Here is a 25,707-nt window from a genome sequence, read left to right as displayed (position 1 = left end):
TTGCATCTGCCTAATGACAAATTATGTTAAATATCTTCTCCTGTGCTTATTTTCTATCTGTATATTCTCTTCAGTGAAATGTCTGCTTATGCATTTTGCCCATTTTTTAATTGGATTGTTTTTTTACTGTTGAGTTTTCAGAGTTATTTATATATCCTGGATACAAGTCCTTTGTCGGATATATGAATTGCAAATATTTTCTCCCAGTCTTTGTCTTTTCATCTTCATGGCAGCACCTTTGACAGAGAAAAAGTTCTTAATTTAACAAAGAGCTTATTTATTTTTTTCTTTAATATATCATGGTTTTCATTTCCTTTCTAAGAACTTTTGCTTAAACTCAGATTATATAAGTTTTCTCCTATGTTTTCCATAAGCTTTAAAGCTTTACATTTTATATTTATATCTATGCACCTTTGGGAGTTAATTTTTGTATCAGGTGTGAAGTTGAGGTCAGAGTTCATTTTTATTTTTATTTTTTTCCATATGAATGGCCGTTTGTTCCATTTGATGAAAAGACTACAATTCCTCCAATGAATTGCTTTTATACCTTTGTCAAGGACCAAATGGCCACATTTGCATGGGTCTATTTCTCAACTATCTATTCTGGTCCATTGATCCAAGGGTCTATTCCTTTGCCAATGCGTACTGCATTCATTACTGTAGATTTATTCAAAGTCTTAAAACCTGTTAGTGTGAGTCCTTCAACTTTGTTCTTTTTCTCAAAATTGTTTTAGCTATTTTATTTTCTTTTTCCTTTTATATAAAATATAGAATATAGAAATTCCTATTGTCTATAGTAACAATAACCACAAAAGTCTGCTGGGATTTTCATTGCTATTGCATTAAATTTATAGATTATTTTGGGGAGAACTGGCATCTTTATTACATTGAATCCTCCAATCCATGCTCATGGTATGTCTCACCATTTTTATCTTCCTTGAAATCTTTCATCAGAATTTTATAGTTTTCAGCATACAAATCCTATACAAGTTTGTTATATTAATACTTAGCAATTTCTTTTTTGGACCCATTTAAAATGATATACATATATTTTCATAATTTTTACTTCTAATTGTTCATTGCTTGAATTTAGAAATACAATTAACTGTTTGCAGATGACATGATACTACACGTAGAAAATTCTAAAGATGCCACCAGAGAACTACTAGAGTGCACCAATGAATTCAGTAAAGTTGCATGATATAAAATTAATATACAGAAATCTGTTACATTTCTATACACTAACAATGATGTATCAGGAAGAGAAATTAAGAAACAATCCCATTTATCATCACATCAAAAGGAATACAATACCTAGGAATAAACCTACCTAAGGAGGCAAAAGACCTGCACTCCAAAAACTATAAGACACTGATGAAAGAAATTAAGGAAGACACAAATAAGACTTCCCTGGTGGTCCAGTGGTTAAGACTCCACACTCCCAATGCAGGAGGCATGAGTTGAATCCCTGGTCAGGGAACTAAGATCCTGCATGCCACACTGCATGGCCAAAAACTAGAACAAATAATTTTAAAAGTTATATGGGAACACAAAAGACCCTACATAGCCAAAACAATCTTGAGAAAGAAGAACAGAGCTGGAGGAATCATGCTCCCCGACTTCAGACTATACTACAAAGCTATGATAATCAAAACAGTATGGTACTGGCACAAAAATAGATACATAGATCAATGGAACAGGATAGAGAGCCCATAAATAAACCCACACACTTATGGTCAATTAATCTATGACAAAGGAGGCAAGAATATACAATGGAGAAAAGACAGCCTCTTCAATAAGTGGTGCTGGGAAAACTGGACAGCTACATTTAAAGGAATGAAATCAGAACATTCTCTAACACCATACACAAAAATAAACTCAAAATGGATTAAAGACCTAAATGTAAGACCAGATACTATAAAACTCCTAGAGGAAAACATAAGCAGAACACTTTTTAACATAAATCACAGCAATATCTTTTTTGGATCCGTCTACTGAAGTAAAGGAAATAAAAGCAAAAATAAACAAATGAAACCTAATTAAACTTAAAAGATTCTGCACAGCAAAGGAAACCATTGAGAAAGTAAAAAGACAACCTACTGAATGGGATAAAATACTTCCAAATGATATGACTAATAAGGGATTAATATCCAACATATATAAACAGTTCATACAACTCAACATCAAAAAAACAAGCAACCTGATTAACAAATGGGCAGAAGAACTGAATAGATAATTTTCCACAGAGGAAATGCAGATGGCCAACAGGAACATGAAAAGATACTCAACATCCCTAATCATCAGGGAAATGCAAATCAGGACCACAATGAGATATCACCTCACACCTGTCAGAATGGTTATTGTCAAAAAGACCAAAAATAACAAATGTTGGCAAGGATGTAGAGAAAAGGGAACCTTCATACACTGTTGGTGGGAATGTAAATCGGTGCAGCCACCATGGAAAACGGTATGGATGTTTCTCAAAAAGCTAAAAATAGAATTACCATGTGACCCAGAAATCACTCTCTTGGGTATATATCCGAAAAAAACAAAAACACACACTAATTCAAAAAGGTACATGAACCCCAATGTTCATAGCAGCATTATTTACAATTGCCAAGATATGGAAGAAATCTAAGTGTCCATCAGCAGATGAATGGATAAAGAAGACATGGTATATGTATGCAGTGGAATACTACTCAGCCATAAAAAGAATGACATTTTGCCATTTGCAGCAAAATGGATGGAGGTGGAGGGCATTATGCTAAGTGAAATAAGTCAGACAGGGAAAGACAAATACTGTATGATATCACTTATATGTGGAATCTAAAAATTACAACAAGCTAGTGAATATAACAAAAAAGAATCAGACTCACAGATATAGAACAAACTAGTGGTTACCAGTGGGGGTGGGGGAAGAGGGGCAACATAGGGGCGGGGGAATGGGAGGCACAAACTATTGGGTGTAAGACAGGCTCAAGGATGTATTGTACAACACGGGGAATATAGCCAATACTTTGCAATAACTGTAAATGGAAAGTAACATTTAAAAATTGTGTAAAATATTTAAAAAATACAAAGAGGGGAAACACATTTGGATATCATCAAGACTATTCCTCATGTCCTCCAGAAATGCATGGCATAGATGGAGAAATGTCAGAAAGGTCACTCACTTTGGCATTGCAAGGAAGCAAATGCTTTCAGCGAGGCATAAATCCACAGCCTTCACAACTTGGAGAACTAATTTACTCCATTGCCCCTATCAAATAGTTAGGGATGGTGCAATGCTCACTAATAAACACCTATGAGAAAAAAAGCAGGGACTACACTGATGCCATTGTTAGAAATCCTTATAAATTAGGCATTTTATGGCACCATCAGAATTTTGCTTCTAGCCATTGAGAGGTATTTGGAGTTTGAGAAGTAGTTAGTGTGCAAGGCTGAGTGCCCAGAAGGTATTGCATCTACGGTATTCAAATGTCTACAGGCAGTGACAATGGATAAAGACATCCCCATTAATATATCACAACATGGGAAAGAGATACAGGTCTCTACATGAAAACATTCAGGCTCCAATTTGGTCTGCTGGCACATTACTTCATTCATCCCTGAGCATTAATGAGTTAGCCTTTAAGTTGTTATCCCATAACCTCCATTTCAGCAAAGGCTGCAGTCGTGATGAACAAAATGGCTCATTTTACCCTGTGCGGTGTAATGCCCCAAGATAATTAAATTTGGGGGCAGCGTTCTTCAATATGTGAGTCAGCCCATCATGCCATAACAGAAGCTCATAAACTGGTTCAAATATCACCTAATGTACCACAATTTAACTTGAAGAAAAAAATACTTTCTCCTTTAAATGGCTACAAAATCTGCACAGCCAAGCAACAAAATTAAGTGAATCTGCCCACAAGAGACATGTCTATAAAGTCTACTTTTTAAACAATTTTCTTGCTTTAAAATCAATAGCTTTAGCCCTTAAAATGCATAACAACTTGGTATTTTCTATAAAAGCTGCTAATGAGCCAGCACCAAAGGAGGTTGAAGCTGCTTTTGCCTTCCAAATGAGAGACTATGTGTGTATGTGTGTGAGCACATCCACACGTGTGCATGTATTGGGGAGTGGGAATGGAGTATATGCAGGGGATATTATTAATTTACTATTGATTTTGTATTCCCAGGTCCTAGCACAATGAAAAGCATATGACAGATATTTAATAAACATTTATTGAATAGAAAAAAATAAAACAAATGCATAGAACCAAATCCAGTCTGATAAAAAATGAAACAGTATGGTACAAGGCAGCTGGCTGCCACATATATCTCATGTGCAAGTGTATTTTATTAGAACACTGAGTGGCACTCAGAGACTTTACTGACCACATAAAAACTAATTAAATAATTCTTTAATGTTTAAAGTAATTTATAGTTTATAATCAAAGTAAAAGGTTGAGTAAGCAAGGTAATATGACAGATCATAAAATGAGAAATATATTCTTACTACCATCTTCTGTATTGGTCATTTATCCTTAATTCCTAGAATCCATATGTTTGGGGAAGCAACTGGTATTTTAATTGTGGGTAAGACTTTTTAATATGACTAAGAATGTATTTTAGATAAAAAGTTTATAACACAATATATCTCATAGTCAAGTTGATTCTTCCAACTCTTCCCAAAACATCTCAATGGTGACTGCAGGTCCCCCAACTCTCAGTATGAGTCAGTGAAAACACCCCATTGGGGATGGCTCTGCTTACTGCTTCAGCCATCTTGGACGTCACAGCTGCTCAGTCCTTGAGCTTACTTTCCTCAGCATCTCAGGAGACCAGTCACAAAGACAGAAACTTTGCTATATTAATGATTCTGCCAATTACACAGAAAAGGCCAAGCCTGGAGGGGGAAGTGGGGAGGGAAGTATAACTTGGAGCTTAGTTCCAGAGGCTTTACTGTTGTGGGCACACAAACTTATCTGCGCTTGCCAAGGGAACATCTGGAGAAAGCCCAACCACTGATACTGAGCTGAAGCATTTTCAATGAGTACAGAAACAGAAAAGTGGCTGGTGAATATTTGTGACTTCTAGAGACATTCAAAGAATAAAGGTGGGTGATAAAGGACAGGGATGCTTGCAGATTAAACTTTGAATGTCCCACATATTCAGTCATTCCTAGTCAACTTTCTTCCACCTGGAGATGGCAGCTCTGGGTGGAATTTAGGAGACCTCGGTTCTATTCCTGACAATGTCACTAAGCATCTGGGTGTACTCTGGACTTTGTATGGCTAGCTTCTCTCCATTCAGATTCTAGCTCCTAATATCAACTCCTCAGGCAGGTTTTACCTTCCACTCTACCTAATGTTGCCTTTCCAAACTCTGAGTTCTCTCTATTTCGTTAGCTTGTTTGGTTTTCTTTATAATTTTATTATTATTTATGTATTTGTTTGTTTGTTAGTTGGTTGGCCATCTCTTCCTTTAGATTGTAAAGTCCATGAGAATACCCGTAGTGCCTATCACATTGCCTGGAACACACCAAGCATGCAATGAATATTAGTTGAGTGAATGAGTGCATGCATGTCCAAGAACAAAGTACATAACTTCTTGTGGCTTCAATTCATCATCTATAAAATTAAGAGAAACCATCTTGATTATTTCCAAGATTAGCATGATAACAGAGAAAGGATGGATTTGTAAATCCCTTGGGAAAAAACTAACAATCTCTAATTGTATGACTCTATATTTAGAAAAGACAACATGGATACAACAATAGCATTAGAATATTGCAGAACCATATTTGAGTGTAGATTCTGTCACTTAACAGCTATGAGATCTTGAGCAAGGCACTGAAATTCTCCAAGCCTCAGTTGCCTGGTTTGTAAGATGGAAATGCTAATAATAGTAGTTACTTGCTAAGGTGGTTAAGAAGATTAAGTAAAATGATTTATGTCAATCACCCAGCATAATGTGTGGCACTTACTAGGTACTTTATTAATGGTATTTATTAATATATTCAGGATAATATTTAAAATTTTAACAACCAGTACGATGTACTGTGGAAATTTCAGTTCCCAAAGATGGCCATAAAGGTGACTTTAATGGAACACCAGCCAAAAGCAGGCAGCCACAACTTCGGACGGGCAGAAGGGCAACAAGCATTAACTTACAGGTTGCTGGAGGACAATCTATTTTTCTCTTCCAGGGTCTCCCTTGTAGCCCACAAGAACATGGAGGCCAGTGTTGTGAAAGTCAAGATGTGCTGGCAGGTGTCAGGGAAGCACCCAGGGAGGAGGAGGCTCAAGAGCAGCAATTTAGCAATCGTCATAGAACTTTTTAAAAGTTGACATGGCTCTCCCAGTGCATGCTTTCTGAATATTTTCCCTGACTATATTTATCTTTACAAAGCATTTTCCTGGAGACTCTCCTTGGATCTTTGCAGTAATCTTGTGAGTACAGAAGAGTGAGTGTTATTATGCCCATTTTACAGGTGAAGATACTATGACCCAGAAAGGACTTACCAAATTCTATAGAGCAAAAAATAGTATGGAATCAGAACTCAAACCCAGATATTCTGACTCTAAAGCCAATGATGTAAATTCTCTGTGCAATGCTATAATTTTTCCTTCACTGTCTCAGCTCTTAACGGGAAAAACAATATTAAAATAAAGTACGGTTAGGCATTGTCAATCTTCCTGACTAAGAGAAAGGATAGAAATGGCCCCAAGCAGAATTCAACGTTGTGATTTCTAAGCTGCTCCCTGTGTTCTGATAGGGATATGGATTCCATGTTTCTGAAAGAGGAGAGGTCAGAGGCTGTTACCTACTCCAAGTGGAAGGACTACTGTAGACAGGACACCTGGGTTCGAGTTCTGGCACTTCCATCAAATCCCGGGACAACTTTGGGCAAATTACTTCACTTTTTGATGTCCTGATTTCTGGATTTCTCCCTCTTGAAAACAGTATTAGATCTTGAAAACAGTATTAGATTAGAGTAGTAGTTCTCACTCTTTTTTCTGCCTCAACACACTGGAGAATCACAACACAATGAGTAGTAACAGGAGGTAAGTTAGGGAAGGATTCTTAAGGAGGCAAATGGCAGAATCTAAAAGGGGCCTCTGTGTGGTTTGAACAGACAAACTAGGAGATTCCCAATCATTATTAAAGCTACCACATGCCTAGTGTGCACCAGACACTGTGCTAAGTGCTTTACATGAATTATTTCATCTTCACAGTAAATTAATGAAGTAGGAAAATTTTGGTACTCTCATATTAAAGATGAGGAAACTGAAGCTCAGATAGGTTAACTAGCTTGTTTAAGGTCACACAGCTAGTAAGCCATAGTATTGGATTCTAACGCCCCTATAATTGACCCTGGAGCTTGCCCTCTTACCTCTATATTTTATTGTTTTATATTATATTCCCCCTCCACTCATCCCCTGCTGTCCCTCAAACACACAACTGATAATGAAAGAACTAGTAAGTTTGTAGAGTCCCTCCCATGTCTAAGATTTGTGTCCTTGACTTTATATTCAGGCTAAACTTTAGCTGAGGACAGGTTTGGTGCTGGGAAGAAGAAGTATGTAGAAGGAGGAAGAAAATTAGGATTCACTGAGTACCTGCTTTCTTCCCATGCCTTGCTAGATATTTTACATACACCTACCATCACCTTTAGTCCTTACAACCAGTCTTACAAGATTGGTATTTTATCCCTGTTTACAAAGAAGACTCAGAGAGGTTAAGACACTCCCCCAAGGTCACAGAGAAAATAAGTGGCAAAATTTGAGATTAAGAACCATTCTTCTGACTTCAAATTCCATCCTCATACCTTTAAACGTTGTATATAATAGGCTGGAGGGTAGCAAGAAATAAGGGAGCCAGGATGAAGTATTTGTCACAGTTGACACACACAACTGTGTGTGTCATGTCCTAGGTAGCCAGGACCATATCCTACATGTCTCTGTTTAAGGACTTGAGCTGTACACGTCTCCCTATTGTCATGCATATCCCACCCGCAGACCTGCAGTGGCCCAATGGGAGCAGGCAATGCCAGTGACTTGAGCGAATTCTTCCTTGTGGGCCTCACCAATGAGCTTCAGGTTCAGCCCATCCTCCTTGCCCTCTTCTTCCTCATCTATGCAGTCACAGTAGTTGGAAACCTGGACCTCCTTGTTCTCATTGTGGTGAGCTCCCGACTCCATACTCCCATGTATTTCTTCTTCAGCAAACTGTCCTTTATTGATTTCTGTTATTCTTCCATCACCGTCCCCAAAATGTTTATTCTTTTTTGTTTGTTTAAAGATTGATTGATTGATTGATTGATTGCTATGTTGGGTCTTCGTTTCTGTGCGAGGGCTTTCTCCAGTTGCGGCGAGCGGGGGCCACTCTTCATCGCGGTGCGCGGGCCTCTCACTATCGCGGCCTCTCTTGTTGCGGAGCACAGGCTCCAGACGCGCAGGCTCAGTAGTTGTGGCTCACGGGCCTAGTTGCTCCGCGGCACGTGGGATCTTCCCAGACCAGGGCTCGAACCTGTGTCCCCTGCATCAGCAGGCAGATTCTCAACCACTGCGCCACCAGGGGAGCCCCCCAAAATGTTGATGAGGTTCTTCTCTGGTTGCCAAACCATCTCCTTCTCTGGTTGTGTGGTCCAGACAAGCTGCTTTGTGATCTTTGCTGTCACTGAGTTCTTTCTCTTGGCCTCCATGGCCTATGACCACTATGTGGCCATCTGCAGCCCTCTGCTCTACCGTATCCTCATGTCCACAAGGTTCTATTTGCAGCTAGTGGCTGCCAGCTATGCAGTGGGCCTAATGAACACAGTGCTCCTCACTAGGACAACCTTTCATCTGACCTTCTGTAAGTCCCATGTCATCACTCATTACTCCTGTGATATTTCTCCCCTTTTAAAACTCTCCTGCTCTGACACACAGGTCCTTCAGCTTCTCCTGTTTGTTTGTGGTGGTTTTAATGTGTCTGTGTCCCTGACAGTAGTCCTGGTCTCCTACACATGTGTCTTCATGGCTATTATAAGAATCCCCTCAGCCCAGGGCAAACACAAGACATTCTCCACTTGTGCATCCCACCTGACTGATGTCAGTTTGTACTATGGAACCACGGTATTCGTTTACTTGTGCCCAACTTCTGAGTACTTACTAGGCAGGGAAAGGCTGGTCTCTGTATTTTACACAGTGGTCATCCCCATGCTCAACCCCATGATCTACAGTCTGAGGAACAAAGATATGAAGGAAACAGTTGGGAATGTTCTCAAGAAGACCTCACAATTCTTCCCCCTCCCCATACCCAGATTTCCATGATGTTCAATGCAATAAAGGAAGGACAGAGAAGGGAAGAAGAGGTAGGTGATGTATTTTTGGCCACCAACCATGTCTCAAGCATTATTCTAGGAGTTTTAAATAGGTTAGACCTTGAATCCTCTCCACAACTCTGGAAGTCAAATATTATTATTTTAATTTTACAGATGAGGAAACTGAGGCCCTGAGTGATTTGGAGATTTGTCCAAGGTCATATAGCTTGAATGCAGTGGAAACTAGATTTCAATTCAGGACTGCCTGACTCTGAAACTCCCTTTCTACTACATTACACTGTTTCTGCATAAGGCAAGGTGCTGCCCTCTCTATTAACCTTCAGGGTCCAAGGTTTCCGAATTTTTTCCCTTTCTGGTAAATCCAGGCTCTCAAATTTATATTAGTCTCTGTCCCCTAAGACCCACTCCCTTTCCCATAGCCAATTCTTTATCTGTGGCTTTGTATTATGCCTGATCTGGTCATTAAATTAATGAACACGTTGTATACAGAGCCTTATACCAGATGCAGGGGTGGAGAGGGATAACAAGGAAGAAATCTATGGTCACTAACTTTTGGCATCTTTCAGTTAATTTATGGAAGACAGAAGATCCCACCCAAAAGGCAACTGAACTATGATTTTTCATTTAAATTGACATTTATTGAGTCCTTTCTATGTAATAAATGCCAAATCAGTTACCTCATAATCCTCCTAAGAACTCTGTGATACAGGTACTATTGTTGCTCCCATTTTACAGATGAGAATACTATAGCTAAAAAGCATTAAGTAACTCACTCAAGGTAACACAGCTAATTAATGGTTAATACAGGAGTTGAATCCCGGTCTCTTTGTCCAAAGAGCTTATGTCCTTTCCATTCTGTTATATCACCTCCTGGATTACTGGGGTGCCTATCAATAAGCACCAAGGGATATAAGCTGTGAGGCTGGGACTCAAGGCAAAGGAAGCAGAATGGATTGGGTTCATAAGAGAGCCTCTAGGAAGAGGTGGGTGGTTTGAATAAAATCTATGAAGAGTGAGGAGTGGTAAGAATGGATGAGTAGTGAAGGGAATGAGGAGATCTTGGAATCAAAGGCTGAGATAATAGAATCTAGATGCATAAAAGGCTGGTTTGGCTGGAACAGGGTAGAAGGCAAATTTAGAAGCAAAGGTTATTGACAAAATGGGGTGATGTTTGGGTAGGGCTGATATACCTTCTTTGTAGGTCTTGCTAACATCTAAACAATTCCTTACTATCATACGTGAGGAAGTTCTAAATAGACCTCTGATTTCCCTAAATTGACCCAAGATGGCTTTGAGTGGGTGAATACTTACAGTTGTGGTAAGAATCATATTTTATGGAGGTCAAGACCTCCATAAAACTTTATTCTAGCTTTAGTCTGTTCTCTGTCTACAGTCCACACTACTCAGATTGGCCAGACAACCAACAAATGTGAGGCCTTGATTACAAGAAGCTATCAGGGAATTACTTCCTGACTCAAAACTTGTTGTCAAGTTAGGTTTGGGCAAGGTCTAAACAAGTGTGACCTAGTGTAGCCGCTTCAAGTCTAAAGGCAGCCAGACCTAGAGGAGGATCTTGTTTTCTCATACCTTCCTTATTGGGAATGCCTCTGTCCTAGAGCAGACTTTTCTCTATTTTATCATTTGCCTGGACTATTGCAGTAGCCTCCTAACTGGTCTCACTTCCTCCAGGCTTGCCCTGACCAATTTATCCTCCACACTGCTGCCTTATGATTATTCTAAGCAGAAGTCTGACTACATCCACTGTTCTACTTTAAACTCTTCAATGGCTTTTCATTGTCCTCGGAATAAAGTGCAAATCCTTTAACTTACAGATGATACCCCACAATCAGAATCTTACCTCTCAAACTTTATCTTTCACAACCCCTCTTCCCTTCCCCATACTTCATATCCTCCCCTTTGCACTTACTATTTTCTTCATTCAAAACACCCTCACTTTTCAGCAGTGAAAGATACTCCCCATATTTTTAATCAAGACCTTCTTCCTGAGCTGACCAAAAGTGTTCACCCCTTCCTTGGAACTTTAGAACCAATGATTACAGCATGCAATCATCCTATACTCCTATACTACCTTATTCTATTCCACTTTTCTTATACCCATATCTTGCTTCCTCTACTAGATTGTATGCCTTGTAGGGGAAGACCAAGGTGTCTCATACCTATGTAACCACCTCAGTGCCTGGAGCCAAGTTGGCATTAATGAAATGTTGTTCATGGGAAGAATAAGAACTTTTCACTGGGCTTTGCCATAGGCATTTGTGTCTACTTCTGAACCCTCTGAAAAGCCAGAGGGGTATTACTAATTCACCCCCTCCTTTCCTTTTTCAATAGTCTACCTCCCCTCCAGTATTTACTTCCTGTTTGACCTTTTCTTATGCCTCTGCCCGTGCCCCCCACCCCAGCATTATAACTCAGCATTTGCAAATACATTGCTTTCTATTGATTTGATGTGTGTGTGTTGTATTCCATCCAGATTACAGTTCTTTGGGAAAATGGATGACATCTGTATTTGACTTTCCCAGTAATAGTGAGCTGTGCAAAGCAAGCGCTCATTGGGTGAACAAATATGTGCCTGTAGCTGAAGAGGGTTTATGTGGAGCTCAAAGCAGGGCAGAGTTAAATAGATATGACTTTAAGAAGGGAATAGGGAGCTAGCGTTTATTGTGAGCCTAGCAAATGCCAGACACTATGATAAATGCACAGATTATCTCATTTAATCCTCACAACAAACTGATTTAAATTTTTTTTAAATTAAGACTTTATTTTTTAGAGCAGTTTTAGGTACACAGCAAAATTCAAGGAAAAGTACAGAAAGTCCTAATATATCCTCTGCCCCTACATATGCATAGCCTCCCCCATTATTAACATTCCCCACCAGAGTGGTACATTTGTTTCAATTGATGAACCTACATTGACACATCATAATCACCCAAAGTTCATAGTTTATATCAGGGTTCATCTTGGTGTTGTATATTCCATGGGTTCAACAATGTGATTTTATCCTGACTTTATCAGGAGTATCAGAGGATTTGTGGCTTGCTCAGTTACACATACACAGGCAGTATGGGATAGAGTCAGAATTTTGAACTCAGGTCTGTCTGATTTTAGAGCCTTCATGTTAAAACTACTTTTCCAACCTTTATTAGAGTGATCATTTCACTTTTTAAAAATCCTAGATTTGTGCTATATACATGTGGCATCAAGGCACTGAGAGATGAACACTGGAGACTGAGTCAGTAGCAACACATTTTCTTTAGATTGAGCCCTTGCTTAACACATCTGAGGCACAGAGGGAAGAAAGAAATAAAGATAAGGAAGAACGGGAGGAAAGAAAGAAGGAAGGGAGGGAGGGAGGGAAGGAAGAAGGGAGTAAAGAAGGAAAGAAAATATCCTTAAGTGTCCTGCCATCCCATTCATTTAGAAAGTGTACAGGTGGGAGTGGAGGGTCACCACACCCTCTGGTCTGCTCTTAGGGCTTTCTCCTGAAACTAGACCCAGGTAGGAGAAGGAGAGATTTCCCAAAAATCACTTCAGCCTCTTGCTCAGATACCTCAGAAAACACCAATTCTCATAGGAAAACTGCCAAAACTTCTTTAGAAACATATTTTAAGAAAGGGATCCTTGGGAGTGTCTAGAATCTTTAAAGACTTTACCAGTAGCCATGTGTTCCTTCAAGAACTTCATGAGGTTCCAATGCCCGGGAGCCCTGCTTAGCTGAAGGAAGGATACTGAGGTCTGGTCCCTACATTGCTCTATAATTGCTCACTCCACCCTGAGACCATTGTCCCTTTGGTGAGTTGAAGAAAGTTCCCAAGAGATGCACATTCTAGAAGCAACTGCTTTTCCTTGTGAATGAGGTGACTCCTAATTGTCACTGGCCTTGCCTAGATAATACGACTTGATCAACGTGATTTAGTATTCCTTGTTTGGGCTTCATTCTGAACAGTGTGCCTCACCCTCCAAAACCAAGCCCTCTTGAGAACTTATTGAGAGGGCAGGGCTTGGATTTACTAATATCAGTATTACATAAAATAGTAATAACAACCAAGCAAGAGCACCTCTGGATGATTGAGTGCCTACAATCCCAGAACTTATTGTTTTACACACAATTTCTCATTGCATTTTACAGACAGAGAAACTGGGGCTCTGAAAGATGAAACAATTTGACAGAACAAGAGAAAAATTGACAGATCCTTATTACTAGAAGGGAAATTTTAATACACCCTTCTCAGAAACTGATAAAGCAGATATGGAAGAATATATGATATTAAACAGCACAATTATGAAGTTTGAGTTAATACACAAACACATACATATCAAGTCCTGGGTCCCCAAAATATAGGATACACATTATTTTCAGTCACATTTGAAAGATTTACAAAACTGGAACACAAGTCAAGTATCAAAGCAAGTCTCAAATTCTAAATAAGCAATATAATATTAATAACATTCTCATAAAAATGCAATAAAATAGAAGTTAATAAAAAATACCCCCCAAACCCCCATACATTTAAACAAAAATCCTTCTAAATGGAATAAAGAAAAATTTTAATTAAAATTACACACAATTATTATTGAATGACATATATCAAATTGTAGAGTGTAACTGATGTGATATAAGAAAATGTGATGTATGCAATATGAAACAAAATAGCTGAATGTTAATATGTTAAGCATTCAACTCAAAAAGTTAGAAAATAATTGTGAAGCGAACCAGAAGAAAGAAAAAGAAAGGAAATAAATATCAAAACAGAAATTAATGAAATAGGAAACAAAAATAAAAATGCTTAATAAACCCAAAACCTAATTTGTTAAAAGCTTAATAAAATAGACAGTATTCTGATAAGATTGAAAAAGTAAAAAAGAATCAAGACCTGAATAATGAATATGAGCAATGATAATAGGGATATTACTAAACATTTTAGATTTTTACAGTAATGAGTATGTTATGAAATATTTTATGCCAATAAATATAAAAACGTTGATGAGATGAGAAGTTCTGTAGAAAAATCCAAATTAACAAAATTTTATTCAAGAATAAGTTGAAAACATGAGTAGGCCATTAGACACTGAAGAAGTTCAATCAGTAGCCAACCTCTCTGCCAACAAAGGCACCAATCCCACATTCTTTCACAGGTAAGGTACATCAAACTATCACAGAACAGGAAATCTCTACATTATATAAAATATTCCAGAGAACAGAAAAAACAGGAAAATCTACCCAATCCATTTGATGAGGTTAGTAAAACCTTGAAACCAAAACCAGACAAGCTTGTTTAAAAGACCAAAAATTATATGCGAATCTCATATAATTTGATAAAAATCTCAAAAGTCCTAATTAAAATATTCATTAATTGAACTCAACAAATGTATAAAAATAATACTATACAATCAAATGGGCTTGTTTTCAGGCATTAAATGATAGTCTAACCTTAGAAAATCCATTACTACAAGTCATTACTTAAGCTGATTAAAGAGAAAATAATAGGTATTCATCTCAATAGCTTTTAAAAATTAAATGAAATTCAACCACTCTCTATGGAAAAAAAAAAACCTTGAAACAAATCAAAATAGAGGGAAAAGTTTAATCTGACAATGATAGCTACCAAAAACCTACAATAAACATTATGATTAATGTAGAAGCTTTAGAAACATTTTCATCAGAGCCATGAACAAGATAAGGATAACTGCATTCCAAATTACTATTTAACATTGCATTGGAGAGATCACTGTCAATTCAATAAGACAAAGAATAGAAATAGATTTAAGCACTGGAATGGAAGAAAGTATCATTATTCATAGACTACCTGATTGGTTACATAGAAAACCAAAGAGAATTTTCAGACAAATTATTTTAACTATTAAGGGTTTTCATAAATATTGTTGCAAAGAAGATATTTTTAGAAACTCAATAATAATCTTATACAGTAGCAAAAACAATTAGAAAATAGAATTTTTTAATAGTTACCATTCACTGGATAAAATGAAGAAAACTGATAACATCAAGTGTTGTTAAGGATGTGGGACAACTCTCAGAACTTTGCATATATTGTTGGTGGAAATGCAAAAATGGTATAGCCATTTTATAAAACAGATTGGCAATTTTTATGAAGTTAAACATACACGTATTATATGACCCAGCAACCCCACCCTAGGAATTTATCCAAGAGAAATGAGAACAGGTCCACACAAAGACTTGTCATGTGAATGCTTATAATAGCTTTATTCATTATAGTCAAAGGATGGACACAACCATGAGCTGGTGAATGGATATACTGTGGTACATCCATACAATAGAATACTACTCAGCAATAAAAAGGAAACTACTGATATAAACAAAAACATGGGTGAATCTGAAAAACATTATGTTGGGTAAAAGAAGTCAGGCACAAAGGCCTATATACCATATATAATAATTCCACTTATATAAAATTCTAGAAAAAGACAAACTATTGTGAAAAGAAATATATCAGCAGTTGCCAGGGACCCAGTGTGAGTGGAAGAGATTTATTTCAAGGGGCATGAGGAAACTTTTTGGAGTGATGGAAATGTTCCACATCTTGATTGTAGTGACCATTGCACAACTGTATACATGTGCCAAAACTCATCACATAATTGGTGAATTTTATTGTTTGTAAATTATACCTCAATAAAACTAGTTAAGTCGTGTGGTAGTTCTATTTTTAGATTTTTAAGGAACCTCCATACTGTTCTCCATAGTGGCTGTATCAAGTTACATTCCTACCAACAGTGCAAGAGGGTTCCCTTTTCTCCACACCCTCTCCAGCATTTATTGTTTCTAGATTTTTTAATGATGGCCATTCTGACTGGTGTGAGATGATATCTCCTTGTAGTTTTGATTTGCATTTCTCTAATGGTTAAAGATGTTGAGCATTCTTTCATGTGTTTGTTGGCAATCTGTATATCTTCTACGGAGAAATGTCTATTTAGGTCTTCTGCCCATTTTTGGATTGGGTTGTTTGTTTTTTTGATATTGAGCTCATGAGCTGCTTGTAAATATTGGAGATTAATCCTTTGTCACTTCCGCCATTTGCAAATATTTTCTCCCATTCTGAGTGTTGTCTTCTCATCTTGTTTAAGGTTTCCTTTGCTGTGCAAAAGCTTTTAAGTTTCATTAGGTCCCATTTGTTTATTTTTGTTTTTCTTTCCATTTCTCTAGGAGGTGGATCAAAAAGGATCTTGCTGTGATTTATGTCATAGAGTGTTCTGCCTATGTTTTCCTCTTACAGTTTGATAGTGTCTGGCCTTACATTTAGGTCTTTAATCCATTTTGAGTTTATTTTTGTGTATGGTGTTAGGGAGTGTTCTAATTTCATACTATTACATGTACCTGTCCAGTTTTCCTACCACCACTTATTGAAGAGGGTGTCTTTTCTCTACTGTATATGCTTGCCTCCTTTATCAAACATAAGGTGACCATATGTGTGTGGGTTTATCTCTGGGCTTTCTATCCTGTTCCATTGATCTATGTTTCTGTTTTTGTGCCAGTACCATACTGTCTTGATTACTGTAGCTTTGTAGTATAGTCTGAAGTGAGGGAGCCTGATCCCTCCAGCTCCATTTTTCATTCTCACGATTGCTTTGGCTATTCGGGGTCTTTTGTGTTTCCATACAAATTATGAAACTTTTTGTTCTAGTTCTGTGAAAAATGCCAGTGGTAGTTTGATAGGGATTGCATTGAATCTGTAGATTGCTTTGGGTAGTGGAGTCATTTTCACAATGTTGATTATTCCAGTCCAAGAACATGGTATATCTCTCCATCTATTTGTATCATCTTTAATTTCTTTCATCAGTGTCTTATAATTTTCTGCATACAGGTCTTTTGTCTCCTTTGGTAGGTTTATTCCTACATATTTTGTTCTTTTTGTTGCAGTGGTAAATGGGAGTGTTTTCTTAATTTCACTTTCAGATTTTTCATCATTAGTGTATAGGAATGCCAGAGATTTCTGTGCATTAATTTTGTATCCTGCTACTTTACCAAATTCATTGATTAGCTCTAGTAGTTTTCTGGTAGCATCTTTAGGATTCTCTATGTATAGTATCATGTCATCTGCAAACAGTGACAGCTTTAATTCTTCTTTTCCAATTTGGTTTCCTTTTATTTCTTTTTCTTCTCTGATTGCTGTGGCTACAACTTCCAAAACTATGTTGAATAATAGTGGTGAGAGTGGGCCACCTTGTCTTGTTCCTGATCTTAGTGGAAATTGTTTCAGTTTTTCACCATTGAGGACGATGTTGTCTGTGGGTTTGTCATATACGGACTTTATTATGTTGAGGAAATTTCCCTCTATGCCTACTTTCTGGAGGGTTTTTATCTTAAATGGGTGTTGAATTTTGTCAAAAGCTTTCTCTGCATCGATTGAGATGATCATATGGTTTTTCTCCTTCAATTTGTTAATATGGTGTATCACATTGATTGATTTGTGTATATTGAAGAATCCTTGCATTCCTAGGATAAACCCCACTTGATCATGGTGTGTGATCCTTTTAATGTGCTGTTGGATTCTGTTTGCTAGTATTTTGTCGAGGATTTTTGCATCTATGTTCATCAGTGATATTGGCCTGTAGCTTTCTTTCTTTGTGACATCTTTGTCTGGTTTTGGTATCAGGGTGATGGTGGACTCGTAGAATGAGTTTGGGAGTGTTCCTCCCTCTGCTATATTTTGGAAGAGTTTGAGAAGGATGGGTGTTAGCTCTTCTCTAAATGTTTGATAGAATTCGCCTGTGAAGCCATCTGTTCCTGGGCTTTTGTTTCTTGGAAGGTTTTTAATCACAGTCTCAATTTCAGTGCTTGTGATTGGTGTGTTTATATTTTCTATTTCTTCCTGGTTCAGTCTTGGAAGTTTGTGCATTTCTAAGAATTTGTCCATTTCTTCCAGGTTGTCCATTTTATTGGCATAGAGTTGCTTGTAGTAATCTCTCCCACTACTGGGCATATACCCTGAGAAAACCATAATTCAAAAAGAATCATGTACCAAAATGTTCATTGCAGCTCTATTTACAATAGCCAGGACGTGGAAGCAACCTAAGTGTCCATCAACAGATGAATGGATAAAGAAGATGTGGCACATATATACAATGGAATATTACTCAGCCATAAAAAGAAAAGAAATTGAGTTATTTGTCGTGAGGTGGGTGGACCTAGAGTCTGTCATACAGAGTGAAGTAGGTCAGAAAGAGAAAAACAAATACCGTATGCTAACACATATATATGGAATCTAAGAAAAAAAAAAAGGTCATGAAGGACCTAGGGGCAAGATGGGAATAAAGACACAGACCTACTAGAGAATGGACTTGAGGATATGGGGAGGGAGAAGGGTAAGCTGTGACAAAGTGAGAGAGTGGCATGGACATATGTACACTACCAAACGTAAAATAGATAGCTAGTGGGAAGCAGCCGCATAGCACAGGGAGATCAGCTCGGTGTTTGTGACCACCTAGAGGGGTGGGATAGCGAGTGTGGGAGGGAGGGAGATGCAAGAGGGAAGAGATATGGGAACATACGTATACGTGTAACTGATACACTTTGTTATAAAGCAGAAACTAACACACCATTGTAAAGCAATTATACTCCAATAGAGATGTTAAAAATTAATTAATTAATTAAATTAAAAAATAAAATAAAAAGATAAAACTAGTTAAAATAAAGCTACCATTCATAATAACAAGCAACACTATTAACCTAAGTAAAACTCTAACAAAAGATGCCCATTATTTTTATTGAAAATATTGTAAGCACTACTGAAGGACTTAAAAGAAGACTTTAATCAGAGGAGATTTATACCATTTTTACATATGCAGCAATTCATTAACTTAAAGATGTCCACAATTCCAAAAATTAACCTATCAGTTCAAGGCAATTCCAAACAAAGTTCCAACCGGATTTTTCATGAAACTTAACAAGTTGATTCTAAAATTCATATGAAAAATTAAGAAACCAAGAATATCCAGGACAATTATGAAGAAGAATAAATAGGAAGTACTTATCCTACAGATATCAAGACTTAGAAAACTATAGTAATTAAAACAGCATAGTATTTGCGTAGAGAGAGGAAAACAGATCAGTTGGAGAAAAGGGAGACCCAGACACAAAGCTGAGAATCCAGTTGACCTTTGAACAATGCATGGGTTAGGGACATCAACCCTCCTTGCAGTCGAAAATCCATGTATAATTTACAGTCGACCCTTCATATACACACAGTTCCTTCATATCCCTGGTTCCACGTCTGTGGATTCAACCATGGATAATGTAGTACTGTAGTATTTACTGTTGGAAAAAATCCACATATAAGTAGACCTGTGCAATTCAAACCCATGTTGTTCAAGGGTCAGCTGTATAAGGGACCTTGGTATATGACAGAACTGACATTGTAGATCATGAGAGGAAATGAGGGGCTATTCAATAAGTGGTGTAGAAACAATTGCTTATTCATATTGGAACAAATAAAATTAATTTCCTATATTTCATCATATATAGAAATAAATTCAAGATGGACTCAATAACAATGTTTTTTAAAAAAACTTTTAAAACTTAAAAGATATTTAGAATAATATATTAATGATATTGGGGTAGGAAAGGATTTTTTGAATAAGGCACGAAAAGTACACATTGTAAATGATTGATAAATTTAACCACATCAAAAAAAAATAAAACCTTCCATCTTTCTATGCTATAAGACATTGCAGTAAACAAAGTTAATAGGCAAGTGACAGACTTGGAGAAGATATTTGCAACAAATATATAACAGACAGATATGGATTCCATAAAGGACTACATTTATTAAACAACAATCCATATTAACAATGGACAAAATATTATTGGACGATGCACAAAAGAGAAAACCTGAATGGCCAGTAAAAAGATGAAAACATTCTTTTATCCTCACTAATAATCAGGGAAATGCAAATTAAATTAGCACAGAGATAATATTACATCAGATTACCACAAATAAAAATATCTGCTAACACCAAATGCAGGCAAGAATGTGAGGAAACATAACTGTTTATGCTACTTGTGGGAATATGTATTTGCACATCGACTTTAGAGAGCAATTTGGTCATACCTAGTAAATATGAAAATATGAATATACTCCGAGCCTGCAATTCAACTCCTAGGTACCTTAAAGAAATACAAAAAACATATTCAAGAATATTTATTGCAACATTGTTTGTACTGGCTAAAATTTATTAACATAAATGTCCATCCTTTTCTAGACCAAAAAGTTTCCAGGTTTTCAATTTATAAGAATCTTCCATCCTTTTATTAATCTATCCAGTGCAAAGTCAAAGCAAGGATTTGAGAAAAATAATTCCAACTGCAGGACTTTTATTTATAGCCTACAAGGAAAAGCCAACAAACCCACAGTTTTCAGTATAACTAGGAGCAAGATAAATCAACAATGAGTGAACGAAAACTACAGCTATCAACAAGGATAGGTCTGAAGAAACAAATGTGAAGTGGAGGGGGTTGGGGGGAAGCAAGTTGCAAAATGTTATGCCATTTGTGTGAAATTTAAAATATACAAAATATTATCACGTATTATTTATAGATACATTCATATATAGTAGGATAAAAACATGAACATGGAGGACACACAGCAACTTTAGCATAGTGGATGCCTCTGGGGCTCACGAGAAATGGGAATGGGGACAAAAAGAATTTTCATCGTATCTATAATGTTTTTATTTCTTAGAAAACAAGCTCTGTAACAAAAATAAATAAATAATGGCTTATTCATATGCCAGGGCAGAATGTAAATGTTAAAATGAATGAGATTGATCTGTGCATGCAGATACAGAAAGATCTCCAAAATATATTAAATTAAAAAGCTCTGTGAAATTATTATGGATTGTGCAATCACTTTTGTATAAATATGAAAAAACGTAAATGTATATAAATGCTGGTATAAGCACATAAAATTCCTTGAAGCACCCACAATTTATAGTAGTTGCCTCTGGAGAGAGGGACTGTTGTCTGGAATTGGAGGGAGGATTAGTTATACTGTTTTAATTATTCACCATGTGCAAATTATGTATTGTTCATTAAACTTCATTTTTGAAAAATTCATGAGCTTAAAATCAAAGACCCGACACCTTGTGTTATTCTTAGGTTAGTACTCTTTGTGTATTGACGATTACGTAACATTTATTGAATTTTCTTTTAATAAAACTTCCTGCTGAGCCTTAGTGACGAGCATGCTGGCAATTAGAGAGGAGGTGTCACTTTGGTGAGCTGTCCAGCTGAAGCATTTTTTTCATTTCCCTCAAGGCCAAGAGCTACATCTGAGACGTCTTTGCACCTCTGATAATACCTAATACAGACTTTTGCCTGTGTTAGTAAATTATATTAATACATTTATTCCTTCATTCTTTCGTTTATTCATGTAACAAATGTTATTAGAGAACAACTATATTTCACTGCAAACATAAAGCTTTTCAAGTACTTTGTACTTTAAATCGATTTCTCTGGGATGGCCAGAGATTTAGGACTGCTGTTGTTTCTATGGGAAATGTGAGTTGACACCAAATAACTAAGTCACACGTGAACTTCAGGATTATGATCCATTCATATGTTTGCAAATACTTAGAAAAATTATTTTCTTCCACAAATTACTTTTGATAAAGTTGAATAATGATGAAGGGACAAGATGGTCTTAGTGATGAAGACAGTGATGTTACTATTGCCTGAAGCCATTGCCTCCTCTCCTTTTCCAATAACCATCATTCTTTCCTGAATTGAAGTAACAGCCTCTTCATTTGACTTCCTGTCTTGAGTCTCCTCCTTTGCCTCTAGTTTATTTGCATATCCACCCAAAGTATATAGCTTTTCTAAAACACAAACATGAGTACGCCACTTCCCTATTTAAAAACCCTTCTCATTGACCTCAGGATAAAGTCCACACTCTTTAGGATGGTGTACAGGGCCCACCATCTTCTGTGTCTGCCTCCTTCTCCAGCCTTCTCTACTGTCACTCTTTACTGGCACATGCTATTCCCTCTGACTGAAACTCCACCCACTTATTGGCTCAAAAGACTTCTATTCATCCTTCAAAACCCAATGCATTATAAAGATTAATGAAATGATAGATGAAAAAGTGCTTTGGAAGAAAATAAACCAAAAAATCCCCAAACAAATGGCAGGTCCTTCAATGGACCTTCACTGTTACTACTTCCCCCATCCCACAACTCCTTTCTCTGTGCTACATCTACATATTATACAGAGTCCTTTTGTTGCATTTATCATGTTGCAGTTCCACTGCTTTGTTTACATGTCTGTCATTTCCACTAGTCATTGAGTTCCTAAGTCATGGATTCAGCTTCCCAGCCTTTCTTCACCTTTATATTCCCCGCATTTAGAGTACTGACTGACACAGAGGAGGGGCCAGGCATTGTTTGTGAACTCTGTAACCAGATGGTGACAATGATGATGGCCTGGGATAGCAGAAGAAATGGTCATATCTCTACAAGTGCTCTGTTTTGTATGATGCTTCACAAAGTCATCAAAGAAATGGGAGAGGCCTCACTAACTGCTATACAAAGAGGTTTTACTACCCCAAACAACTCTTTTCTATATAGCCTGGAAAGCAGATGAACCTGCATTGACAAAACTTACTCAGGAGGCCAGATGCAATCTGTCTACCAAGGGTGGAAAAATGACAAGGTAACTGGTTTTAAAAACTACCTTTGGCAGCTTGTGTAAGAGGACTTTTAATTCGATTATAAAAACCAAACTCTAACAGTTGTGCTTTTAATTAGAATGTAAAATTCACTTAAAGTTGACTGAAGGCTTTGGGGGAAGGAATTTAGATGTTTTCAGGCTGTATTTAATGATGTAAAAAAAGTAAGAGTTTTACTTCCAGTTTTAGGGGTCCAGATATCTTTGAACTTAAAGACAAAACTATCCTCAACTTCTATGATCAGCGACATCATTAACACACTCCTCAAATATGATATTACTATGGATCATATAGATCTCTAGTTGATAAAGCGTTTCCCGTACATCATTTGAGTCCCACAGTAACTCTGTGAGGTCAGCAGGACAGGGATTATCGCTCCCATTCAAAGTAGGAAAACCTGGGATTTAGTAAAGATAAATGACACACCAGACTGCACATGCAGCAGGAGATCCAAGTCTAGAACCTAGATTTTCTGTCACTCGTTTCAGTACTTTTTCACATTGTACCCTCTCCAAGCTATTGCTTGGTGCTTTCAGCAGCCTCTGGAGGCTGGCCTAAATGGATCGTGGCTCTGACCCATGTGACATGTCAGATACTCCAATTTCCAATTTCACACTATTAGTCAGCAGTCACTGAATGGAAGTTCAGGATGTCATGAGAATCCAACATTGATCTCTCAATTAAAAAGCAAAGCTCCCTTGGGAGCCAAACTTAAAGATAATTGGTTTTCTTATTTGAACTGTATCTACCAATCCCTGCTTGCAGAAGGTTGTAGGAGTGTTTAAAACATGGATACATAGGCAAGTATTGTGTTCTTTCTAAACCCAAAGGAGGTCACTGCAGGAGCTAAAAATGCTTTGGTTACAACCACCTGAAAACCAAAAGAGCCTTTAGGGTGAAGTACTCTTAGTTCTTCTTTTTGGAAGCTTGGTGGGTTCCAGGGAAGTTAGGGAGAAAAGTATAATTGTGCAGATATAAAAGGAAAGGTTGGAAAGCTATGATTCTTAAGGCCCTGTCGGATCTTTTTAAAGGACATATAATATCGTGTCTGTCATGATGTTGCTGGATCTATTCCTGGTCAAACGACATAGTAGTGGTACAGCAAACCAGCTACGTGTCTTAGCAATCCACTTTGGTTTCTGCTAAGTATTTTGGGCTCGACATATGCAGATGGAACAAGAAGACAGGCTCTGAGGAAGCAAAGTGAACATCTCTACCATGGGCTCATCGTAGCCATCTAAGGATGGCTTAAGTTTCCAAACTCAAGTGGAAGGAAAAAGATGAGGTAATTATCTTGATAATCACTATCCACACCCATCTTTACCCCCTTCTCCTCTTCTAAAAGATGATTGTTCTTTCTTGTCTAAAGATAATGCCTCCACTTGTATATTTCCCCATCCCATCCCCTCTAACCCTCCTTGCTCCATCAGTCATCCCTTTGCATGTCTTTCATATTTACTTCTCTCTGGACTTAGACTCTTCACCTAGAATCTTGATCAAGTTTCTCCTTTACTAAAAAGCAAAATCAAGAATGAACAAGAATATCTTCTCTCAATCCTCTCTCTCTCTTCTACCTCTACTTTATTTTGGCTCTCTCTCCCTCTCCTTTACTTCACCAACAGTCTTGAAATAATAATCTACAATTGTTGTTTTTACTTTTTACCTCCCTGTCTCAGTACTGTCAGGATTCTTGTCACAGCACTCCAATATTCATGGCTCCTTCTTTACTAACAATTCTGATGGCTCCTTTCCTTCCTTGGACTCTGTGATATCACTCTCTTTGTTTCTCCCACTTTAACCCATTAAAAAAATTTTTTTGGTATTTCTTTCTCCAAAAATGTATGTGCTCCCCCCCTTTTCTGTCCTCAGCCCCCTACTCATTTTGCTCAAACAATCTTTCTGAAATCAATGGCCAACATGGTCCTCAGGTAACTGGACATTTTTCCACATTATTCCCTCTGCCTGAAATACCTTCTCTCTCTTCTCCTAAGAAGGTACTACTTTTGCTGGACACCCACCAGAGCTCTGAAATAGTTTACTTCATCCTACCTTCCAAACCCCTTTTTCCTAAAGCAGGTTTTTTGTTACATGTCCATCATGGAAAGCTACCTCAGTTTCTGGTATTTGTTGTTCAGCTTATATGATGGCAATCTCCATAGGACTCCTATCATCCAGTTACTAAACAAAAACTCTTGGCTCATAATATGATTATCATCTTGTAAATTCACACTTATATCAACATACATAAGATTAACATTTTACCTCCAAAAAAAAGAGCCATAATTGAAATGCAAATACAATGTTGTAGTACAGTAATCATCATACTCAGTTTTCATATCTGAAAAATCAGATGAGACGAATCAAAGACCTACTCCCACATACCTCACAAGATTTTTGGGAAGATTAAAAATAATGATGGATCTGAAAGTTCTTTGAAAATCATTAAGCTCCTGACACATAAGTTACTAAACTGAAGGTAAGTCTTTCTTCAGGTACTTACATATTACACATTAAGGGCTGGACACTGAAGAGAGACAAAAAGAGAGCAAAAAGTATAAGAGCATGCTATAATGGAAGGAACAAGAACCGGAAAATAAGACCTGGGTGTCATTTCCTGCTCTATTACTAACTAGACCTAGATCCTAAGAAAGACAATTTACCTGCCTGAATTTTCTTTTT

At 37.3% G+C, this 25,707-nt stretch overlaps 2 protein-coding genes and 1 long non-coding RNA gene across 13 annotated transcripts in view; 2 read left to right on the top strand and 1 right to left on the bottom strand.

Annotated features, from left to right (window-relative positions):
* The window catches only part of LOC309652040, a 655,586-nt gene that overhangs the window by 185,295 nt on the left and 444,584 nt on the right, over positions 1 to 25,707 (bottom strand). The window lies entirely within an intron of this gene.
* IGSF1 (immunoglobulin superfamily member 1) overlaps positions 1 to 25,707 on the top strand; it is a 456,826-nt gene that overhangs the window by 351,829 nt on the left and 79,290 nt on the right. The window lies entirely within an intron of this gene.
* LOC309652007 (olfactory receptor 5T17-like) lies at positions 8,301 to 14,603 on the top strand. The gene has a single exon (XM_082445455.1). The coding sequence runs from the start codon at positions 8,580 to 8,582 to the stop codon at positions 9,300 to 9,302; it is 723 nt and encodes a 240-aa protein (XP_082301581.1). The 5' UTR covers positions 8,301 to 8,579; the 3' UTR covers positions 9,303 to 14,603.

Source organism: Balaenoptera physalus (genome assembly GCF_965194825.1).
Source record: "Balaenoptera physalus genome assembly, chromosome: X".
NCBI classification, from domain to species: domain Eukaryota; kingdom Metazoa; phylum Chordata; class Mammalia; order Artiodactyla; family Balaenopteridae; genus Balaenoptera; species Balaenoptera physalus.
The sequence above is the reverse complement of the archived record's forward strand: the minus strand, read 5'-3'. Positions and strand labels throughout refer to the sequence as shown.